Genomic DNA, 25,585 nt, shown 5'->3' on the forward strand with positions numbered 1-25,585 from the left:
AAGAAAATACCAAGGGAACATTTCATGCAAAGATGGGCTCGATAAAGGATAGAAATCGTATGGACCCAACAGAAGCAGAAGATATTAAGAAGAGGTGGCAAGAATACACAGGACTGTACAAAAAAGATCTTCACAACCCAGATAATCACGATGGTGTCAGACATCCTGGAATGTGAAGTCAAGTGGGCCTTAGAAAGCATCACTATGAACAAAGCTAGTGGAGGTGATGGAATTCCAGTCGAGCTATTTCAAATCCTGAAAGATGATGTTGTGAAAGTGCTGCACTCAATATGAGAGCAAATTTGGAAAACTCAGCAGTGGCCACAGGACTGGAAAAGGTCAGTTTTCATTCCAATCCCAAAGAAAGGCAATGCCAAAGAATGCTCAAACTACCGCACAATTGCACTCATCTCACACACTAGTAAAGTAATGCTCAAAATTCTCCAAGCCAGGCTTCAGCAATACGTGAACCGTGAACTTCCAGATGTTCAAGCTGGTTTTAGAAAAGGCAGAGGAACCAGAGACCAAATTGCCAACATCCGCTGGATCATGGAAAAAGCAAGAGAGTTCCAGAAAAACATCTATTTCTGCTTTATTGACTATGCCAAAGCCTTTGCTGTGTAGATCACAATAAACTGTGGAAAATTCTGAAAGAGATGGGAATCCCAGACCACCTGACTGCCTCTTGAGAAACCTATATGCAAGTCAGGAAGCAACAGTTAGAACTGACATGCAACAACAGACTGGTTCCAAATAGGAAAAGGAGTTCGTCAAGGCTGTATATTGTCACCCTGCTTATTTATCTTATATGCAGAGTACATCATGAGAAACGCTGGGCTGGAAGAAGCACAAGTTGGAATCAAGATTGCCGGGAGAAATATCAATAACCTCAGATATGCAGACGACACCACCCTTATGGCAGAAAGTGAAGAGGAACTAAAAAGCCTCTTGATGAAAGTGAAAGTGGAGAGTGAAAAAGTTGGCTTAAAGCTCAACATTCAGAAAATGAAGATCATGGCATCTGGTCCCATCACTTCATGGGAAATAGATGGGGAAACAGTGGAAACAGTGTCAGACTTTATTTTGGGGGCTCCAAAATCACTGCAGATGGTGATTGCAGCCATGAAATTAAAAGACGCTTACTTCTTGGAAAGAAAGTTATGACCAACCTAGATAGCATATTCAAAAGCAGAGACATTACTTTGCCAACAAAGGTCCGTCTAGACAAGGCTATGGTTTTCCCTGTGGTCATGTATGGATGTGAGAGTTGGACTGTGAAGAAGGCTGAGTGCCAAAGAATTGATGCTTTGAACTGTGGTGTTGGAGAAGACTCTTGAGAGTCCCTTGGACTGCCAGGAGATCCAACCAGTCCATTCTGAAGGAGATCAGTCCTGGGTGTTCTTTGGTAGGACTGATGCTAAAGCTGAAACTCCAGCACTTTGGCCACCTCATGCAAAGAGTTGACTCATTGGAAAATACTCTGATGCTGGGAGGGGTTGGGGGCAGGAGGAGAAGGGGACGACAGAGGATGAGATGGCTGGATGGCATCACTGACTCGATGGACATGAGTTTGAGTGAACTCCGGGAGTTGGTGATGGACAGGGAGGCCTGGCGTGCTGCAATTCATGGGGTTGCAAAGAGTTGGACACGACTGAGTGACTGAACTGAACTGAACTGAATCATATATCCCAATTGGTTATAAAGTTTCTGTTCCCCCTATTAGGCTGTGTCTTATGGACTATTTCAGATGCTCTGAGCCCTCCGTACTCATCAGTCTATAATACTACTTCCATCCTTACAAATCAGGAGCCAGACCAGAAGTTCTTAAATCTGTGATACTTATGGTATACTGTGATACTACGTGGTAGCTGTTATAATGATCACTACAGTCTACCTGCATATGTTTTCCTGTGCTTATTTTCTTCAAGTACTTTGTCTAGAATTTCAAAATCCTTCCTAGTTGGACTTTTAACTTCTTCAAGAACTAATTGCATTAAACAGATTAGGAAACAACCGTTCCAACATTCTTTTTTCCTACAAATTTATTTGCTTTTGATTTCTTAGGTGTGAGACCATTTAAATATTCATTTTAAAATTTTCTAAAATATTTACTGTGAAATCATTTATATAGTCTTTATTGAAAGATAAAAATTAAAAGTTTTTTTTGTGACTCAAGTCTAATTAAATAAATACCCTTTTTTTGCTTCAGTTTCTCAGCATATGGAGTTAATTAGTTTCTGTCCAGCACTGCCTTAAGGAGATTTTACATTTGGAAAACATAACTCAGTGCTGTAACTAGAAATATGTACACTGTACAGATGAGTTCTATACATTCTACATCAAGGAGACCACAGAATTCCTCAAGCCTTTTGCTCTATTTCATCCCAAAAAGTAATCAATAAATTGGAGTTAACTGTGTATTAGATAGATATTAATATATGATATGACATTATATCATATCTATTGATGACTTTCTAGTCCTGAAAATTCTGCTTTGCTTCAACCTCCAAATGGGTCAGCAACTTCTTAGAATATATAGTCTCCTTATTATAAATTTGGTGTTATCAACTTTTCTATAATATCTGATTTTCTACTCCATACAAAAATATTCTTAAACAGAAAAGCAAAGAAAAAGAAAGGAATACACGAAAGGAAGAAACAATTTCCTTTTACGTTCTTCAATTGGTGTTCCCTCTAAATAATTTTCATCCTGTAATAGTATATTTTTAGAAGTTACTTCAAATGCTTTTCGGAAAGAACCAAAGTACAAATATAGACATATACCTACAGAACATAGTTATACTATATTTCCTTCTGACCTTTGACAGTGCAATCCCTATAAAAATATTTTTTCACACTTTAGAAAAATCTCTTTAACACAAACTGTGGTTTTAAAAAATAAAAAAATTAAAGCAGCATCTATCAAGCTTAATATAAATGTAAATAACTATTTTAGGAGCCTCAAATATCACTATTTTTAGCAGGAAGAAAAGGGCCTTACAATTGAATGGTAATATAATTAGCATTATGCCCAGCAAAAAAACCAAAGCTAAAATCTTAAGAATGTTTTTAAAGCTGCAAGGAGTTCAGGGGCTTTTTTTTTTTCATAGTCACAGAATTGCTAACCTCAAACTTTTATATTCTAAAATCACTCCAGAAAGCCTTCTTTGGAACATTTAACAGAAGGTACATTTGCTCTGTGAACTGACCCGTAAGTGCTATTACTTTTCTACTGCCTGCTCCGCACTCTCTACCAGCAAGTGAGTCTCAGTAGCATTTTGAGTGCTGTGACTGGGAATAGAATAAAATATTTCAAGCATAGTAGATATATCAAACTTACTGATAAAATTACTCTTGAAGACTGACTTCTTTATGAAGTAATTTAAGTGCATAAGCTTTGTAATTTCCCAGTAATAGGATGTCTGCATTTAATGAAACTAAGAATAACTTGCTTAACGTTTATTTTTGTAATACAGTTGACCCTCAGGGTTAAGGGCACCAACCCTCCACGCAGTAGATGAGGTATAACTTTTCAGCGAACCCTCAGTATCCACAGTTCCGCATCCACAGATTTAACCCAACCTCAGATTGGCATCCTGCTCTAGTATGCATTTAGTGGAAGAAAATTTGAGTATAAGTGGACCAACATAGTATAAGTCCTTCTTGTTCAAGGGTCAGCTGTATTTACTACTTGCCGTGCACTCTTCTAAGCACTTAATAACCATTCATTCATTTCACCCTTTCAACAGCTCCATGTGGTAGGCACTAGTATCATCTCTCAAGATCATAGAGATCGTGGGTGGCAGACTCTATCCCCAGAGTGCGCACACTGAATCATTAGACTAAACAGTCTTTCATTTGTTTCTGTCTAAAAGCATTACTGAATAGGATTTTTTTTTTTTATGGATGCAGGTAATCAAAGGTAGAATGAGGGAGAGATGTGCCTTTGTGAAGAACTATGAACTTCTGTCGCCACAAAAGTTGTAATACTGTACTTTGAATTTAATTACCTGAGTCTGTAACTCTTTTTTTACGTGTTTTCATGTAAACATGTTTTGAGTAACTAAGTTTAAACCTGGGCCATGTGTCAATTATCAATTATCACATGCAGTTTAATAAACTATCCCCCAAACTTAGAATCTTAAATAACAACCATTTCTGTCTCTCCTGTCAGTCAGCTGGGCAGTCAGGTCTTAGCCCACTTCACTCAGATCCCTGTCATCAGCTAGGGTTAGCCAGGCAGCTCTGCTGATCTGGGCCAAACTTGAGTGGATTCAAAATACCTGGAAGGTCTCAACTTTGTTCCACCTGCTCTCTCATGCTCCACTAGGCTAACCTAGGCTTGCTTTTATGGTGATGGCAGGATTATTGCAAGAGAGAGAAAGAAGAGTGCAAGGGTTGGCCTAGACTTAGGACTTTTACACTATCATTTCCATTGACTCCATTGGTCAAAGCAACTCACTAAACCATCCCAGATTCAAAGAGTGGAGAAATGGACCTCACTCTGTGATGCAAGAAACTGCAAAGTCACATTCCAAAGGGGATATAAGGTGAATAATTGGGCTCTTTTGTTATCTATCTACCACTGCATACACCATTTTTTTTTTGTATTATTCTGAAACATTCTAATATATGGTCTATTCCCAATTATTTCCAATGTATATGAAACATACAACAAGACAGATCATCTTCAAGGCCATAAAACAAATAAGATCTAATCTTTTTTTTTTTAATTTTATTTTATTTTTAAACTTTACAAAATTGTGTTAGTTTTGCCAAATATCAAAATGAATCCGCCACAGGTAGATCTAATCTTAAGAACACAAATCATAAAATTACATTTTCAAATCATAACAGAACTATCTAGAAATCAATAGGAAGGAGTTTGGAAAATCCTCAAATATATGGTAAGTAAACAACACAGTTCTAAATAAATAAGTCAAAGAAGAAATCTTGAGAGAAATTTTTAAATATTTTGAACTACATGAAAATTAAAATCCAACATTTTTAAATGCATAGAATACCATTAAAGCAATACTTAAAGAAAAATGTATGGTATCAAGTGTCTAAATTAGAAAAGAAGAAATATCTGAAACCAATGACTTAAGGTCTATCTTAAGAAACCAGGAAAAAAAAAAAACTAAAGAAAATGAATAAAAAACTAAATATTAGGGCAGAAATCAGTACAATTAAAAATACAACTGAGAAAAATCTATGAAATCAAAGGTAGCTCACTCTAAATAAAGTTGAAATGAGAACTTCCTTGAGAGATTATAGTGCATTGGTTCTCATACTTTTTAGTCTCAGGACCTCTTTACACCCTTAGAAAACACTGAGAAGTCCCCTGTCACCAAATTTAGAACACAAGAACACACAACCACATATTCCATTAGCCATCATAGAGATATTATCATCACATATTATTTATCCTCTGAAAAACTCTAGAGTTCTCACGTAAGAATGGAAAAGGCAAAATAATGTATTATTATGAAAAAAGTTTTTTGAGTTCACAGATACTAAACAAGGCTCTCAGCAACCCCAAAGGGTCCCCAGATAATACTCTGGAAAATCTGGAAGAGGAAGATACCAAAGGCTTAGATAGATTGGATGCTAGAATGAATTCATCATGTTAGACTTGCTCATCTATGCCCCAACTCTGTATATCTCCTGAAGAGTCCCAAGGACACTCCTTTCACCAAGACCATGTAATAAACATTCATGAGGGGTACCCCAGCATCTTCAAAGCTCTGAGGTGGCTGTTCTTTGCAGGCCAGAAAAGACAGAGGAACTGCTGCCATTGAACCGGGCTCCTTGAATTCAATAGGGACAGTAGCAGAGTGACAGTGACCAAGTCGCAATACTTAATTTCAAAAACAGGCTGATGTGGTTGCCATAAACGGTAGTAAAGTCAAAGCATTAATCAGAATAACTTGAAATAAATCTATACCTTTGGCATAGGTAATTGATCATAGTGTTCTTAGGACTGAATTAGAAGGGCAATCTAATAATAAAGTCTTAATTTGCAGAAGTGGAATGTTCTAGGTCTGACTAGAGTTTGGGTCCCCCAAAATCTCAGAATGCAGCTTCTTAACTCATTATGAATAAGTTTACTTTAAATTTCACATTAAAGCCCTCAGTATCCTTGGTTTTCACTAATGCAAAGTACTAACTTCTCTTTCCTAAATGAATCATAATACTGATCATTAATATTTCAAATATTATAATAAATATTATTTCAAAACTTAAATCTGACAGTGTTACATTGGAGTTAGGGCTTCAGTAGGAACAGAAACTTGCTGCCAGGAGAAACTGTATTACGCTAAAGATTCAGTGTGACCAGGCTTTATTGACCCTTAAGAGAACAAATTGCCTAATGTTTGGTTCAATTTACAATGCATAAACGAAACTTAGTAAAGTAACTTCATATTTTTTACTTTATAAAGCTGTGGAAGTAGTAATATCCACTGTGCCCAGCACTTCACCACAAAGAAAGAGGATTAAATTCTTTCTTCTCCAGAGAGATGGGAGTTTGTCCCTAAGAATGTTTACTCACTATAGTTCTACCACTTCAAAATGATTTTTTAAAGCTAGTGTCCTCCTAGTGCAGAGTTGTTCAATTATTTTGAAACACAAAAGCACAATAGAGGACTAGTTTCCATCAATATGTATAGTATTAATATACTGAATACAGATGATTTTGAGGAAATCTCTTTGCAAGAACATTCTGGGAGTAACTGCCAAGTCCCATTTTGGGCCTTTCTGCATGTTGGCCTAGAGGTTTTCCTTAGAACTACAATTTCTTATCCATAGCTGATGGAGAAACTCTGTGGTTCCGAGCTGAAATGTGGTGCCTCAAATTAACTAGGTTTTAGTAAGCTATTATTCTATACAAACTTAGAAGAGTTATTTACTGAGAATTGACTCAAAAAATGCATATGCTGCTTCTGCTTGAGACAGCCAATGTGGAATGCTATGGAAAATACATCCAAATTTTAAGAAATATTGAGACAGCCGTTTAAAGACAATCTTAATAGCTTTTTATTCCTTTTTTACTCTTTAGTAACTTCAGTTTTATTAAGGACTTACTTTATGGGAAGAAAAAAATGCAAAAAAGAGGCTAAAAAGGAAGCGGTAAATACTGGCTTCAGAGACAATTCAAGCCTGACTGCTACAGATAGTGTCATTTTTCCCAGAGAACAAAGTAACTTTAAATTATTTAAATGTTCCAGATCATATTAATCTGGACTTCTTGAAAAAGAAATATCTATTAAAGCTGAAATTAAGAAAATGTAAAAAGGCTTTTCAAACTGTCAAAACAGTATCTGCTGTTAAGGATATAAATTACTCAGCTTTCAACTACCAAAGTCAGAAGGTGATTAACTTTAGTGAGAGATTAACTGTATAAAAACTACTTGTATTGTGTCAAGAGAGCACAGAAATTTGCATAATTAGTAAAAAGGACGCAAATCCTATCATAATACTCCTCTACTAGAAAGGATTCAATTGCTGTTTTCTGTTACTGTCAAATCAAATTATCACAAATTTAGCAGCTTAAAACAGTGCACATTTATTAACTCACAGATCCAACAGGTCAGAAGTCCAGAGAGCTCAAATGAGTCTGTCTTAAAAGGCCAAAATCCAGAAGTTAGCAGAGATGCGTTCCTTTTCCAAGGTTTCAGGAGAGAATGTTTTCTTACCCATTCTGGCTGATTCCAGAATTCAGCAATTGTAGGACTGTCTCCAATTGCTTGCTGTCAGCTGGCAGCTCTTCTCAGAAGCTCTATTTCTGACTTGGGAGGAGGAGGGGATCCTCTGAGCAGTCTCAGGGCTGATTAAATTGGGTCCACCTGAGTAACCAATATACTCTTCCCAACTCAAGGCCCATACCCTTTTCTTTGCTTGCTTGCTTGCTTACTTTTTAAAATTGAGATATGATTAAGGGGATGAGATGGTTGGATGGCATCACCAACTTGATGGATATCAGTTTGAGCAAGCTCTGGGAGCCGGTGATCGACAGGGAAGCCAGCATACTGCATTCCATGGGGTCGCAAGGAGTCGAACATGACTGAGCAATTGAACTGATGATTAAAGGGGAAAAGGGGAGGGAGGGATATATTAGGAGTTTGGGATCTCCTGACGAAGGGAATGGCAACTCACTCTAGTATTCTTGCCTGGAGAATTTCATGGACAGAGGAGCCTGGCAGGCTATAATCCATGGGGTTGCACTGAGTTGGACCAACCGAACGACTAAGGCACAGACAGACTACTATATATACAAAACAGATAACCAGCAAGGACCTACTGCCCAGCACAGGGGACTATATTCAATATTTTGTAACAACCTACAAGAATCTGAAAATATATCAGTATCTCTCTCATATATAGAGTTATATCTGAATCGCTTTGTTGTACACCTGGAACTAATACATTGTAAACACATTGTAAAGCAACTATACTTCAATTACAAAAATTTTTTTAATTGAAGATTGACATATAACATTTTATTAGTTTCATGTGTGTAACAATGACTTGATAGCTGTATGTAATAGAAAAGGATCACAATAATAAGCCGAGGTAACATCCATCACTACACATGGTTAAAATTATTTTTCTTGTGGTAACATTTAAGATCTACTCTCTCAGCTACTTTCATATATGCAATACAGTATTATTAACTCCATGCTGTTCATTACACTCCATGACTTATTTTATACCTGGAAGTTTGTACAGTATCTTGTGACTCCTTCCACTCATTTTGTTCCCCCACACCCCACCTCTGGCAACCACCAATCTGTTCTCTTAGGCCGTGAGCTTGTTTGTTTGGTTTCATTTAACATTCCGCATGTAAGTGAGATTATACATTATTTGTCTTCCCCATCCAACTTACTTCGTTTAGCATACTGCCCTCAAGTTCTATCCATAGTGCCACAAATGGCAAGATTTCACTTGTCATGAAAAGAAAGTGAAAGTCACTCAGTCGTGTCCAACTCTTTGCAACCCCATGGACTATACAGTCCATGGAATTCTCCAGGCCAGAATACCGGAGTGGTTAGCCTTTCCCTTCTCCAGGGGATCTTCCCAACCCAGGGATCAAACCCAGGCCTGCTGCATTGCAGGCAGATTCTTTAACAGCTGAGCCACATGGCTGAATAATATTCCACCATATACATATATAACCCCCCATCATTTCTTGACCCATTCATATGTCAATGGACACACGTCGTTTCCACATCATGGCTATTATAAATAATGCTGCAATAAATAGATGTGCATATATTTCAGGTTAGTGTTTTTGTTGTCTTCAAATAAATAACCGTAAGTAGGACTGCTGGATCACATGGCAGTTCTGTTTTTAATTTGGGGGGAACTCCATACCGTTTTCCACGATGGCTGCACCCATTTCCACTCCTCCCAAGGATGCACAAGGATTTTCTTTAATCCACATCCTTGCCGATGCTTGACATTTTTTGTCTTCTTCATAATAGCCATTCTAACAGGTGTGAGGTGGTATCTCACTGTGGTTTTGATTTGCTTTTGATTAGTGATGTTCAGTATCTTTTCATGTTTACCTATTGTCAAGGTCCATATCCTTAATCACATCTGCATAGCCCCCTTGCCATGTAAGTAGCAGACTCCCACACTCTGGGGACCAGGACACCATGTCTCTGGGGACCACTATAGTGTCTACCACAAAGAGAAAAGGGAAAGCCCTTATCAAGGTCTCTAAGATTCTATGTGATCCGAGGCTCCACTACCTCTGATCGTTTTTTCTATTAGTCTTCCCCTGCTCATGCAACCCTACCTTCCTTGAACACACAATTCCTGCCTTTGTCCTTTTTGTTCCCTCTGGCTGAAGCTCTTCCCCAGATTCATCTAGAAATCTCATCCCTGTCAAGTCTTTGCTCAAATCTCACCTTCTTAATGAGGTCTACCATGAGTGCCAGTGTTTGTTTTTTTTTACCCCATATAACACCTATTACCCTTTAGGAGTATATGAAGTAGGCTGTATATTGTCATCCTGATTATTTAACTTATACACAGAGTACATTATGAGAAACGCTGGGCTGGATGAAGCACAAGCTGGAATCAAGATTCCCAGGAGAAATATCAATAACCTCAAATATGCAGATGACACCACCCTTATGGCAGAAAACGAAGAGGAACTAAAGAGCCTCTTGATGAAAGTGAAAGAGGAAAGTGAAAAAGTTGGCTTAAAACTCAACATTCAGAAAACTAAGATCATGGCATCTGGTCCCATCACTTCATAGCAAATAGATGGGAAACAATGGAAACAGTGACCGACTTTATCTTTTGGGGCTCCAAAATCACTGCAGATGGTGACTGAGCCATGAAATTAAAAAAGACGCTTGCTCCTTGGAAGGAAAGTTATGACCAACCTAGACAGCATATTCAAAAGCAGAGACATTACTTTGCCAACAAACGTCCGTCTAGTCAAAGCTATGGTTTTTCCAGTGGTCATGTATGGATGTGAGAGTTGGACTATAAAGAAAGCTGAGGCCCCAAAGAATTGATGCTTTTGAACTGTGGTGTTAGAGAAGACTTTTGAGAGTCCCTTGGACTGCAAGGAGATCCAACCAGTCCATCCTAAAGGAAATCAGTCCTGAATGTTCATTGGAAAGACTGATGCTGAAGCTGAAACTCCAATACTTTGGCTACCTGATACAAAGAACTGACTCACTGGAAAAGAGCCTGATGCTGGGAAACATTGAAGGCAGGAGAAGGGGGATGACCAAGGATGAGATGGTTGGATGGCATCACCAACTTGATGGACATGAGTTTGAATAAGCTCTGGGAGTTGGTGATGGACAGTAAGCCTGGCGTGCTGCAGTCCATGGGGTTGCAGAGTCAGACACAACTGAGCAACTGAACTGTAACTTATTTACTATGATTATTTCCTGTTGTCTCTTTCCGCTGGAGTATTAGTTCCACAAGAGCATCTTTATCCCTCTGATGTAACCCAAGGCTACTACTGATTAAACACGTTGTTGTTTAGTTGCTGAGACGTGTCCAGCTCAACCCCCCCTTTTTGCGACCCCCTGGACTGTAGCCCACCCAACTCCTCTGTCCACAGAATTTCCCAGGCAAGAATGCTGGGAACGGGTTGCCATTTCCTACTCCAGGAGATCTTCCCCACCCAGGGATAAAACCTGCAACTCCTGTGCCACCGGGGAAGCCCTGTAGTAGACACTGGGAACTCAATAAGTATTACTTGAATTGGTAGTTGAACGAAGTTTTCCAAATATTGATGGATGGATGGGATTACACGTACGTGTTCTATGTTCTTTTTGTAGGTTAAGTGAACTGCCATAGAGCTGCCTGAAATAATGAATTATCTCTCTTGATCCTAACCAATTTATCCTTTTTAAACCAATGACATTACTCAGTGTTTTCATATTTTAATTCATTAAGATCAATATTTCTTTTATTCTAGCTCAAAAGAAAATTCTGGGAAAAAATGACTTATTTATAAATGTCCATTCCCTTTAAAAAATACTTTTGATCTTTTGTGATAAAAGTAAAGATACAGTAAGACTAACACCAAGTACACAAAAAAACAAACAAAAAAGGCAAAAAGAAACAAAGATGTAAAAAAGTTGTCATTAGTTCCAAAAGCTTGAATACAGCAATGCCTTTTTACCTCAGGTTTACTCTAAAACTTTTTCATTTTGGACACTTCAAACAGTCACCACAAGGTGGAGGCACATCCCCAGTTTGAGTTAAACATTTTTCTGAAGTAATAGGAACACGAGTGGATGTCTTCAAAAACCAGTTAATTCCACTTGAAATTACACTTCAAAAACTACTTCTGCAAGACTTAGCTACTTACAAGAAAGAGCCAGGAAGAGACAGATGGCTTAAATTTATAAAAGTATCTTTACTGATTAATCAATAACCTGATCATTTAAGATATGACCCAAAGGCTCCAAAAACACTTGTTTCACTGACACACCTCAGAAAAAGGTTTTGAGTCTCTTCCCAGTGTCAGGGTCTCTACTCCAGAATACTCTGCCCTGAGAGTTCTCAAACTGCAGAATCTTGGAGCTAAACCATCCATATGTGTCCTCTGGGCAAGAGATGCCTTTGTGCCCCAAATTTCCCTCTGCCTTAATGAATGAATAAATGAATGAAAGTTGCTCAGTCGTGTCCGACTCTTTGAGACCCCATGGACTACAGAATCCATGGAATTCTCCAGGCCAGAATACCGGAGTGCGCAGCCTTTACCTTCTCCAGGGGAATCTTCCCAACCCAGGGATCGAACCAAGGTCTTTCTCCACTGCAGGCGGATTCTTTACCAGCTGAGCCACGAGGGAAGCCTAACCCTAGATAGTAACTGCTGGCACAAACAGAATGTATAACATTTAAATGAAGAATTTATCAAACTTTAATGATGTTTAAATATTCACAATTAAATGTGTGCAGTGATAAAATTTATGCTGAGTTGATGCTTTATATATTGTAAATTCTTAAGAAACTTTATGACTAAAAATAACTCATGTATAGTTTTTAATACTTTCTTTTTAAATATTCTATTACATAATAGCTTCTTTTACAACCACCAACTGGAATCTAGGACATTCGTTAAAACACTTCTCAACTCCAATGCATCTTAAATGATTTAAAAATCAAATAATCTTGAGTTTTAAAGAAAATACACTATAATTCCACAACACTGTGCTCTAAAGGATCTGAGTTTCTGTCCAATTGCTATCACTATATATCTATGTGATTTTAGGCAAGACATGTGTAATGTGTTCTTACCTTCTGCTTCAACTGCTCCATAACCTACCTCCCTTAAGCTTAGTAGCTTGAAACCACCACCATTTACTCTTATATCTCACGATCTTGTGAATTCAGGAATTCATACAAGTCTTGGATGGGTAATTCTCCTGTTTCACGATATGAATGCGCTCCTGGTGATTCTGAGCTGGCAGCTAGGCTATGCTAAGAGTCTGTGACACCCTCACTGGCATACTTGGTGCCTTGTCAACAGAAGGCTTTGTTGAGAGCTAAGTCCCTCTCCCATTCCATGCAGTCTCAGGCCCTTTCCATATCTCTCCCACGGGATAATGGGTCTTCTCACCTGGGAGATCAGGAGTTCAAGAGACCAAGGTGGAAGTTGCTGATCTTCTAGTAGGCTAGTTCTGGGCCTGGCATACCATTATTATGGTATTATATCAGTTAAACTGTATTATATCACTGTATTATATCAGTTAAACACATACATACACACACACAGGAAGGAGAACTAGATCCTGTGGCTCAATAGGGAGGAATGTCAAAAATTTGCAGCCATCTTTAATCTATCACATACTCATTTTTTTAATGAGACTAATTAGCAAGCATATTAACTATTAATAGTTAATGTTTAATGGATGCATAGTGCATGCCAGATGCTATTCTAAGTGATTTACATGTAAATCACATTTAATCTAACAATCCAATGATGAATATACTATCATCATTTTATACATGATGAGGCTGAGGCACAAAAAATGTTAAATAACTTATTCAAGGTTATATAGTTATCAGACAAGCACAAGAGTTAAAAATAGTCTCACTCCAAAATCTATGCTTTTAATCATTATAAAGGGAGAAGGCAATGGCACCCCACTCCAGTACTCTTGCCTGGCAAATCCCATGGATGGAGGAGCCTGGTAGGCTGCAGTCCATGGGGTCCCTAAGAGTCAGACACGACTGAGTGACTTCACTTTCACTTCCCACTTTCATGCATTGGAGAAGGAAATGGCAACCCACTCCAGTGTTCTTGCCTGGAGAATCCCATGGACGGAGGGGCCTGGTAGGCTGCAGACCGTGGGGTCGCACAGAGTCAGACACGACTGAAGCGACTTGGCGGCGGCAATCATTATAAAAAGCAAATTCCAGTAACTTTAAACACTACCTTTTATTTATTTTTTTTTTTTTTAAACACTACCTTTTAATCACCCAGCTAGTATTATAGTAATTTGAACTGTATAGGCTATCAGCATTTTTACTGAAATTAATATAAGAACACTGAGTCAAGAAAATGAGTATTAGACCAAGATAGTCAGATACCCACTTTGGAAAGCTATTTAAAAATGTCAGAGGGATTATTTTCACCTTACATCATGACATTACTTTTTAACAACCTAGTAAAATTTTAAGCTAAAATAATTTTGGTTCAACTTATTTACTAATGTGAGGTGAACTTCCAAAGCTGAATCTCTGAGTCACAATACCTACACTTTTGCTTCATTAACTTCCAGAAGTCGTACAAGCTTACTAAGAACTTTAACTTCAGATTTCTACATCACATAGAAATCTCAACCCTTTTCAAGTCTGACTGAACCTACAATGTACTAGTGTATTTTACGCTTAGTCTTTTCCTACATATTGAGATTTTTTAAAAATGTTTGGAAAGTACTTGAGATTTAAGAGTATTTATATTTAAGGTTAACTGTGTAAATCACAGGAGTGTCTTCATGCCTACATCACATAGCTATTGCCAACCAATTCACAGGATATTGGAGAAACAGAGACCCACTTTTCTCCCTAGTGTCATAACATGAAAGTGTCTAGAACTATGAATAGAAGGAAAGAAGTATGTGGAGCATTTGCCATGTAAGTTACTCTGGACATGTGAAACACAGATGAGTTAGAAAACACAAAACTGAAAAGGAAAAAAAGAAAAAATCAAAATACAATGTCATCTAGCTCAAGATTTGTCAATGGCCATAACCTTTATTTTACATGCAAGTTAAAAGATAAGCTGTACATCAAACTTAAACTTTGATTTAAAAATCACAATGCAACAGAACAGTTTGGTTTTTTCTAGTATTCTATTTTTTCTATTATTCTTTCTTCATAGTGTGGGAAAAGATGAGGGGGATGGAGAACCAATACAAGTAGTGAGACTAAAGAAGTATAAACAAGGGAAACTCGGGGTGCGTGTGTGCGTGCTCAGTCACGTCTGACTCTTCGCAACTCTATGGACTGTAGCCCCCAAGTCTCCTCTGTCCATGGAATTTTCCAGGCAAGAATACTAGAGTGGGTTGCGTTTCCTACTCCAGGGGATCTTCCTGGTCCAGGGATGAAACCGTGTCTCTTGCTTCTGCATTGGCAAAAGGTCTCTTTACCACTGTGCCACCTGGGAAGCCCAAACTTTGGGTAAACAAGAGTGAAAATGGCAAGGGAGTAGAGGGAACACTAAATAAATTAATCATCTTGAATCTCGGGGGAAAAACATCAAAGTCCTATGCCTTATTGCTGCTCAATCTCCAGCAACTAGCATAATGAATAAGACAAACACTTAGTAAACATTTGACAAATGAATGGTAAGAACATTAAAAAAGTTAAGATCAGGTAACAACAGGAAAAATGGAAGGGAAAGTACTCCTTAGTTTTACAACACTCTATGAAACCTAATTAAGACATTTGGGGAAAAAAGGAAAAAACATTTCAGAAAGGAATGAGGGGATTTAACTGCAAACTTGGAAGCTACAAATTACTATCTTTTTAACCAAGATTGGTTTCTTTGTAGAACTTAAGCTCCTAAACAGATTTCTACATTTTTTCACTCTTATTGTCAAAAAATAGTAATAAAACCATTCCCTTCATGGATCACTGCCTTGTCGTGGCAAAGGGGGGGTTTGTGTAACTCAATAAAGCTATGAGCCATGCCATGCAGAGTCAGCCAAGACAGACGGATCATAGTGGAGAGTTCTCACACAGAAGAACTGTACAAAAAAGGTTTTGATGACCCAGATAACCATGATGGTGTGATCACTCACCTACAGCCAGACATCCTGGAGTGTGAGGTCAAGTGGACCTTAGGAAGCATCACTAGCCGTAAAGCTAGTGGAGGTGACAGAATTCCAGCTGAGTTATTTAAAAGACTAAAAGATGATGCTATGAAAGTGCTACACTGAATATGTGAGCAAATTTGGAAAACACAGCAGTGGTCACAGGGCTGGAAAAGGTCAGTTTTCATCCTAATTCCAAAGAAGGGCAGGGCTAAAGAATGTTCAAACTACCAGACAACTGCACTCACTTGCCATGGTAAGGTTATGTTCAAAATCCTTCAAGCTAGGCTTCAGCAGTACTTGAATCAAGAACGTCCAGGTGTATAAGCTGGGTTTAGAAGAAGGCAGAGGAGCCAGATATCAAACTGTCAACATTTGCTGGATCATAGAGAAAGCACGGGAATGTCAGAAAAACATTTGCTTCATTGACTATATGAAAGCCTTTGCCTGTGTGGATCACAACAAACTGTGTAAAATTCTTAAAGAGATGGGAATACCAGACCATCCTACCTGTCTCCAGAGAAACCTGTATGCAGGTCAAGTAGCAAAGTAAGAACCTTACATACAACAACTGACTGGTTCAAAACTGGGAAAGGAGTACGTCAAGGCTGTATACTGTCACCCTGTTTATTTAAACTTATATGCAGAGTACGTCACGTGAAATGCTGGACCAGATGAGTTACAAGCTGGAATCAAGATTGCCAGGAGAAATAATAACCTCAGATATGCAAACGATACCACTCTAATGGCAAAGTGAAGAAGAATTAAAGAGCCTCTTGATGAGGGTGAAGGAGAGTGAAAAAACTGGCTTAAAACTCAACATTCAACAATCTAAAGTCATGGCATCCGGTTCCTTCACTTCATGGCAAACAGATGGGGGAAAAGCGGAAGCAGTGACAGATTTCTCTTCTACGGCTCCAAAATCACTGTGGATGAAATCGCTGCAGCCATGAAATTAGAAGACGCTTGCTTCTTGGAAGGAAGACTATGACAAACCTAGACAGAGTATTAAAAAGCAAAGACACCACTCTATTGACAAAGGTCCATACAGCCAAAGTTATGATTTTTCCAGCAGTCACGTACAGATGTGAGAGTTGGACCATGAAGATGGCTGACCGCCGAAGAATTAATGCTTTTGAATTGTGATGCGGGTGAAGACTCTGGAGAGTCACTTGGACAGCATGGGGATCAAACCAGTCAATCCTAAAGGAAATCAACCCTGAATACTAACTGGAAGGCCTGACGCTGAAGCTGAAGCACCAACACTTTGGCCACCTGATGCGCCAACAGCCAACTCACTGGAAAAGACCCTATTGCTGGAAAAGACCAAAGGCAAAAAGAGAAGATGAGATGGCTGGACAGCATCACTGATTCAATGCACATGCACTCAGGCAAACTCTGGGATATGGTGAGGGAGAGGAAAGACTGGTGTGCTGCAGTCAATGGGGTCGCAAGAAGGTGGACACAACTTAAGAGACTAAACAACAATAAAACCACAGTTCATCTGCAAAAACATCCAACAACTCTGCACACACACACATACTCATATATGTCATCTATTTCCTGGCTCTCTTTAAATAAATGATGTGATATATACGAAGAAAGGTCAGAGACAATACTGGGTAAAAAGAACAAACTCAAACATAGCAAACAAATATTTTTAGTTAGAAACCAAACTTCATGCTCCACAGAGGTCTATGAAAATAAAATGCCCTCTCAAAACAAAAATCTACAGCCCTTTTACAAAAATGTAACTCATTACAAATCCAGAAGTTTTAATGCGAGAAGTATCCAGTTCTACCTTGAATAACTGAGTTCTGTATGTAATGAGACAGGATATAAAACACAATCCTATTTTAAGTTGGAAAAGATTTTTAAAGTTTCAGATAAAATGTACTTTATAATAAATGTAATGATAAATGATTTTCATCCATCCCAGTATATTCTTTAGTATCACTTCATCTCAGATAATTAAACAAGTCTTCACAGTTCAGTTCAGTTCAGTTATGTCCGACTCTTTGCGACCCCATGAATCACAGCACACCAGGCCTCCCTGTCCATCACCAACTCCCGGAGTCCACTCAAACTCATGTCCATCAAGCTGGTGATGCCATCCAGCCATCTCATCCTCTGTCGTCCCCTTCTCCTCCTGCCCCCAATCCTCCCAGCATCAGAGTCTTTTCCAATGAGTCAACTCTTCGCATGAGGTGGCCAAAGTATTGGAGTTTCAGCTTCAGCATCAGTCCTTCCAATGAACACCCAGGACTGATCTCCTTTAGGATGGACTGGTTGGATCTCCTTGCAGTCCAAGGGACTCTCAAGAGTCTTCTCCAACACCACAGTTCAAAAGCATCAATTCTTCAGCACTCAGCTTTCTTCACAGTCCAACTCTCACATCCATACATGACCACTGGAAAAACCACAGCCTTGACTAGACGGACCTTTGTTGGCAAAGTAATATCTCTGCTTTTCAATATACTATCTAGGTTGGTCTTAACTTTCCTTCCAAGGAGTAAGCATCTTTTAATTTCATGGCTGCAATCACTATCTGCAGTGATTTTGGAGCCCAAAAAAATAAAGTCTGACACTGTTTCCACTGTTTCCCCATCTATTTCCCATGAAGTGACGGGACCAGATCCTCGTTTTCTGAATGTTGAGCTTTAAGCCAACTTTTTCCCTCTCCTCTTTCACTTTCATCAAGAGGCTTTTTAGTTCCTCTTCATTTTCTGCCATAAGGGTGGTGTCTTCACAGTAGTTTGCTGCAATTTAAAAAGGGTATCAAAACCTTCCACACAATGTGTTATTTTAGTTACTCTTTATATAAAGAAATATGCAGACTACCTAGATACATGTTCTGTAGTGAAATATTATGTCAATTAAAACCTCCTTTTTACATAGTGCCAGCTTGAGGTTTTCACTGGCCAAGGAGGATAATTTGAGTAAGACAATGTCTGCAAGCAATTCAAACAATGAATTAAAAAAAAAAAAAACTTAAAGCCGTAAGTACATAGTGATACAAAAGGATAAAAAAAACTTTGTTTTTTTAACTCAGAACAGCAGTGGAGGTTGCCAGGGTACCAAAAATTACTCTGAAAACTGATAAAGGAAACAAATTAAATATTTATCCTGGCATCCTGACATGAATGTATTTCATGATAACCAAATGGCCCAAAGTCATTCCATATGAAAAGAATTACAGCTAACAAATGCAATAGGAATGAAAGAAAAGCATCATTTTACAAACCTTAATGAAATAACTGGTTCATACAAGTATCATTAATGCATGCTTTTTAAAATGTTATATAAAAAGTTAATGGCGACCTTTCCAACAATAGTGTCTGGCTTTTGCCCACGTGCCCAATGACCAACCTCAGGATTATTAAAAGTGGGACAACCAGAACTAAATGTCCCCTGGTTTAACATAAAGTATCCCATACTACCATCAAGTATTCTTGCTCAAAAAAATGAGATCAGAATCTAATTAACCTTCCCTGGATACAACTTCCAGAGAAGGCAATGGCACCCCACTCCAGTACTTTTGCCTGGAAAATCCCATGGACGGAGGAGCCTGGTTGGCTGCAGTCCAAGGGGTCGCTAGAGTCGGACACAACTGAGCGACTTCACTTTCACTTTTCACTTTCATGCATTGGAGAAGGTAATGGCAACCCATTCCAGTGTTCTTGCCTGGAGAATCCCAGGGACGGGGAAGCCTGGTGGGCTGCCATCTCTGGGGTCGCACAGAGTCGGACACGACTGAAGCGACTTAGCAGCAGCAGATACAACTTCTAGGATATGGGACAAATGATAGAATAAGTAAAACAAAAAAACTACCGATCAAATTCTGTCTGTGGGACTCTACAGAGGCAACTCACATGGTACTTTGAACAAGTCAAGGTGTACTGAACAGTGGAGAAGAGCAAGGAAACTCTGATTTAAACTTGAAGACACTCCAAAGACAAAACCAAATACACTGTGTAGACGTGGTCTCAATAGTGACTCAAACCAACCAACTGTAAAATTCAAACAAATTTTTCAAACAACTGGAAAACTTTTTTTAAGGACTACATATTAGAACTTAAAAAATTATTCTTCTTTTAGGTGAGATACTGACATGGTAATTACATATGGAAATATTCTTTCTTTGATATAACCTCAAGTATTTAAAATCACATCTCAGATATACTTTAAACAAAAAGAGTGAGATTAAACTAGCATGGCAAAATAGTAGTGGTTACGTGGTTATTAAAGCTGGATTATAGGCAGATGAAGGTTCCTGACATATTTTCTCTATTTCTGCAAAGACTTCAAACTTTTTGTACTAATTAATAATCACTCTCAAAAACTGCTCAATACATATAATTGACAAGTTTATTATCAAGAAACTTCAGGTTTTTTAAAAGATTGCATTGGCTTTACAAGACTGAAAGATGATCACCCAGGACAGGACAATATAAACAAGGATAATTAAAATATTAAATACTATCTAAATTAATAAAAGACCCTAATTCAAACTGTTAATTATAATCTTTGTGTCTTGTTAGAAGCAGCTATACAGTTACCCTTCATGAAATTCACCTCACCAACTTATGAAGACTACAAAGGCTCACTGCAAACTCAATTATATAACTTACAGTAATCAATGAGTTTTTGCAGTTAATCACGCACTATCACAGAAAGCCCCAAATCTTCTATACAGGGATTTGTTTCTTTAAAATGTATCTCAAGCATCTTTTAAAGTGCGAGCTACAATTTGCTATATTCTTAAAGAAAAAAGCTTCCAAAGGAAGTATGAGGCAGCTGTACGAGGCTGTCGAGAGTGGTTATATAACTAACCGAAGAGTTCCAGCAGCACCCCGCGAACTCTGTTTTAGTGTGGCAGTCTTCCCCTTTGTAGCTGGCGGCTCAGCTCTTCCTACACTACCAGCCAAACATGTATTCCATTGCTTTGGATACAAGACTTTCATCTTTTTTTGGTGTTTGTCTGTCAGAAATCACCTATCAAAAAAACACACATACGTAAAATTGTACAGTTATGGTTTTAGTGTCAGAGTCCATTCTACAGTTAACAGCTAATTTTAAACTACCAAACACTAAAATGGATTTGTAGCACTGAATTGTATAATTAAAGATTAAAACACAGGCTTAGTTAGAAGATCCATATGCTTTTAAGAATGGCAAAATTATACTCCTTTGGCGAAGCAAGGTGCATCTGCTGCCCAATTAGTAAAATGAACAAACACTAAAGCTACAGGAGATGAGGACTTTAAAATGATGATTAAAAGAAAAAAAAAACTAAAAGGAAAAATTAAGCCAGTTCTAGAATGATTCCCAAATTTCAAGGGAAGTCCAACTGCTCTACTAAAGTGTCTTATTTGCTGTCTTAGGACTTGTCTCTGTAGCTGGGCAAGTTTAGAACCCCTGGCTAATTAAGCAGGAGATAATTATATACTGAATGAGAGTCATAATATTTCTAGTATTCTTCAATAAACATAATGAACTTTTCCTTTAAGCTTTTTTGAAATGGTAAGTTTTGAAATGGGAGCTAGGCAATGTTTTCTTTTGATCACCAAAACTACTTCCAATCTAAGGTTCTTCATGTGTGATACCATCAGATTTAGTTATCAACTAATAGAGTTTTAACATTCTCTCACGCCAGAGATGTCCACAAGAAACTTTTTATGTATGCAAACGTAACTTAGAAAAAACTAAAATAACAACTCTCAAAATGTTTTTTAAAATGATAAAGATTTTTTTTTTTAATTCAAGATAAATTTCCACTGGCCAAAACTGTAATTTGTAAAATAGAAAATTTAAAAACACAAAGTTTATTGGTTTCATCAAGGTAATCAACTTCAATAGGAAATATTTAATGGCATTTAATTGCATACAAATCAACCCAATGAAAAAGTTAAACAAACACACTATGTACTGCAGCCTTTAAAGTATGTTCTTTATCCAATCCTTAAAATACCTGATAGTCACTAGTAGAAGCTTTGTATGCTGTAGCCAGAGGTCTCATGGTAGAAATCCGAGGAGCACTTCCAGGCTGGGTCGGTGTACCTAAGGTTTTGATTGGTGGTGTGAAGGCGAGAGATGGAGATGACAAAGCACACCTGTCACTGTTTTCCATGACGCTCTGGAGAAAGAAAGAACTTCTGTTTACTAACATAATACATCTTATTCACTACTACGTCCAAACAAAACATCATTAAAAGAAGCATACTTTATTTGATCTAATTCACCTTTCAAATAATTTTAGACTTGATAAAACAATACCTGCTTCTTAGCTAGCATGAGGTCTAATGCTCAAACAGAAATCTCACTTGAATGACCTCAAATATCTACTATCAACTCTCAAGAGTAAGACTCTCCTAACAAACACTATGGAGAAGGCAATGGCACCCCACTCCAGTACTTTTGCCTAGAAAATCCCATGGACAGAGGAGCCTGGTTGGCTGCAGTCCATGGGGTCGCTAAGAGTCGGACACGACTGAGCGCCTACACTTTCACTTTTCACTTTCATGCATTGGAGAAGGAAATGGCAACCCACTCCAGTGTTCTTGCCTGGAGAATCCCAGGGACGGGGAAGCCTGGTGGGCTGCCGTCTATGGGGTTGCACAGAGTCAGACACGACTGAAGCAACTTAGCAGCAGCAGCAGCAGCAGCAGCAACAAACACTATGAAATCAGTAAGAAAGACAAGAGAATTTTGGGGGAAGTAGAGATGGGTGGGGGATCAAAGTCCAGTGCTATTTTATACCCAGTAACCCCAAATTTTCCTCTAGCCTCTACGATGATCTGTTACAGCACAATGTAATAATTATACAACTACTCAGCAATCCTAGATTATAATAACAGGAGCCATGTCTAATTCATGCACTAATGTATATATATAAGTATCAAGCACAGTGCCTGGTAGGTAGAAGTTCACATATATTAAAGATGATCATGATTTTACAAGAAAATCATGATCTTTTTACAAAGAAAAGTTTAAAGTGTACTCAGTTTATTTAAAAGTATATAAATATACGTCTGTTTGTGTATATGTGAGTCACTCAGTCACGTCCAACTCAGTGCAACTCCATGGACGATAGCCCACCAAGCTCCTCTGTCCATGGAATTCTCCAGGCAAGAATACAAGAATGGGTAGCCTTTCCCTTCTCCAGGGGGATCTTTCTGACCCAGAGATCGAACCTGGATCTCCTGCACTGAACACAGATTCTTTACTAATTGAGCCATGAGGGAAGCCCCATATAAACATTTAGTATTATTTAAATATTTTAAAACAGAAATGACTAATAAAAGAGCTTCACCTTACAACAGCCAAGACATGGAAGCAACCTAAACGTCCACTGACAGAGGAATGGATAGAGATGTGACATATATATACAATGAAGTATTACTCAGCCATTAAAAATGATGTAATAATGCCATTTACAGCAACACAGACACCCCTTGAGATTGTCATACTAAGTAAGTCACATAGAGAAAGATAAATATCAAATGGTATCACCTATAAATGGAATTTTAAAAGATACAAATGAACTTAGAAAACAGAAAGATACTCACAGACTTAGAGAATCAACTTATGGTTGCTGGGATAAGGATGGGCAGAAGGGATCGTTACGGAGACTGACATAACCACACTGATATATTTTAAATGGACAATCAACATGGACGGACCTACTATATAACATAGGGAACGCCGCTCAATATTATGTAACAATTTAAATGTGCAAAGAATTTGAAAAAGAACAAATACATGTGTATGTATAACTGAATCACTTTGCTGTATACCTGAAACTATCACAATATTGTTAATCAACTATATTTCAATATAAAACAAAAAGTTAGGAACTTCCCTGGTGGTTCAGTGGCTACACTCTGCACTGCAAATGCAGAAGACTCAGGTTCAATCTCTGGTGTGGCAACTAGATCCCACATGCTGCAACCAAGACTTGGAACAGCCAAATAAATAAATATATTTTTTACGAAGTTTTAAAAAATATACATGTAAATAAATCTATTTGATATTACATTAAAAAAAAAGCTTCAGTCTTTCAAAAGGTAACCCTCAGTTACCGTTCAATGGCTTCCCTGGTGGCTCAGAGGTTAAAGCGTCTGCCTCCAATGCAGGAGACCCGGGTTCAATCCCTGGGTTGGAAGATCACCTGGAGAAGAAAACGGCAACCCACTCCAGTATTCTTGCCTGGAGAATCCCATGGACGGAGGAGCCTGGTGGGCTACAGTCCACAGGGTTGCAAAGAGTCAGACACAACTGAGCGACTTCACTTTCACTTTTCACCATTCCTATGGAATAGTTCATTCTGAAATAGCACCACTCCTTTAAAGTACTTGAATCTGACGTTGCTTTGCACAAAAAAGGGAATGGGTTAAAAGACCTAGAATGTAGGCCTCACCTTAACAACCCTGGGTAAGTTACCTAAGACCTCTTGACTACCTACAGAGTGAAGGGGTTAGGATATATTATGTCTAGAACATTGTGACTAAATATCATTGACTTATCATCAAAGAGTGCTATAACATCATCGATCACATTTTCAAAAACTAAACAAAAGCAGCACAGTGAAGCAAAGTGACCCACCACCAATGTTAGTACTTAGTTCTGTGTTCTTCAGATAAATTAAGCTGTTTTCCTTACATCAGCAATAACTTACTTTATCTATACATGGTTTTACACCAATCATGATAGATTCTCCAAAAATTCTTCCATCTTTGCTTAAGGCTTTCCGGGCTTGCAGTTTAGATTGATAACGAATATGCATCCAATTTCCTGTGTTAGACATCTGCAAAAAATGAAGTTTTCTCTTAAATTAAAATATAAAGTATATAAAATTCAAATTTTCTATTAGAAAACAGAAACATACAAAAATAAATCTGCTTCTACTTTTTATCTGATGCCCTGTAAAAAGCTGTATACTAGAATTCAACAAAAATTCTATTTAAACAATTTCAGTATCTCTAATTCTTAAATCTCTTATATAAAGAATATGTGGCAAATATTCTCTACAAGCAAAGTAATTCTCAAAAGATAACTGTTTCTTACAAAAAGGTCTTATCTACACTTGCTATGAAATTTTTTTTAAACTGTATTCATCGATTTGATTTTTTTGTAGGAATTAAACAAGTCAATCTGTAGCAACAAAGAAAAGATTTGTTATTTATAATTTACTGTGCAAGGTAATTTAAAGAAAAAAAAAGCTCTCTGTAAAACTAAAGAAACTCTAAGAACTCAAAGTTAGAAATATCCTTTCGTTTACCCCAATAAAACAAGCTCAATTTGGAAAATTTGTCATAATCTTTTTTAAGAGACTGGTAACTATTTTTAAAAGGGGGGGAGCCTGAAACTCTCATTTATCTTCTCTATCTCTTTTTATCAAATACTATGCAACTTCCAGCCTGTCAGACTCCAACAGATATATCCTTTGAAAATTTTAAAAAAGAAAGAAAAACTTTTAAGACATTCAGCAGCAAATTCACAGGTTATCTTTCCTCAGCTTAAATCTTGAACTGAAAAGAATTAAGACTTACCACATGTTTTAAGATATTCCCATATTGTGCAAATTGTAATAATATATAGGAAGCAGATGCCTGAGGAAACCTAGGGAAAAAAAACTTGCCCAATCAACTTCAATAATGCTGAATGCAAATTAACTTACAAGTGTTTCAAGATAAACTCCCCCCAGCTGTCTAGTACATTAATAAGAGACCCTTGATCATTCTGCTTTCCTCTATTATTAGTTAAATCTATTCATTTGCCCA

The 25,585-nt window shown here is 37.8% G+C and overlaps 1 protein-coding gene and 1 long non-coding RNA gene across 2 annotated transcripts in view; both read right to left on the bottom strand.

Moving 5' to 3' along the window:
- Nucleotides 1–12,577, bottom strand: part of LOC129646181 (uncharacterized) — a 134,579-nt gene extending 122,002 nt beyond the window's left edge. Inside the window, exons 1-2 of the long non-coding RNA XR_008711734.1 lie at nt 9,376–12,577; nt 7,580–8,078 (exon numbers count right to left, since the gene is read on the bottom strand). This is a non-coding gene — a long non-coding RNA (uncharacterized LOC129646181). The remainder of the gene's footprint in view (nt 1–7,579; nt 8,079–9,375) is intronic.
- Nucleotides 12,578–20,153: 7,576 nt separating this feature from the next.
- Nucleotides 20,154–25,585, bottom strand: part of NUP35 (nucleoporin 35) — a 32,107-nt gene continuing 26,675 nt past the window's right edge. The window contains exons 6-9 of the mRNA XM_055572001.1: nt 25,355–25,424; nt 24,481–24,609; nt 21,775–21,939; nt 20,154–20,798 (exon numbers count right to left, since the gene is read on the bottom strand). Of these exons, the coding sequence (XP_055427976.1) occupies nt 20,721–20,798; nt 21,775–21,939; nt 24,481–24,609; nt 25,355–25,424 (442 nt within the window). The 3' untranslated portion in view covers nt 20,154–20,720. The remainder of the gene's footprint in view (nt 20,799–21,774; nt 21,940–24,480; nt 24,610–25,354; nt 25,425–25,585) is intronic.

Source organism: Bubalus kerabau, chromosome 3 (assembly GCF_029407905.1).
Source record: "Bubalus kerabau isolate K-KA32 ecotype Philippines breed swamp buffalo chromosome 3, PCC_UOA_SB_1v2, whole genome shotgun sequence".
Lineage (NCBI taxonomy): Eukaryota > Metazoa > Chordata > Mammalia > Artiodactyla > Bovidae > Bubalus > Bubalus kerabau.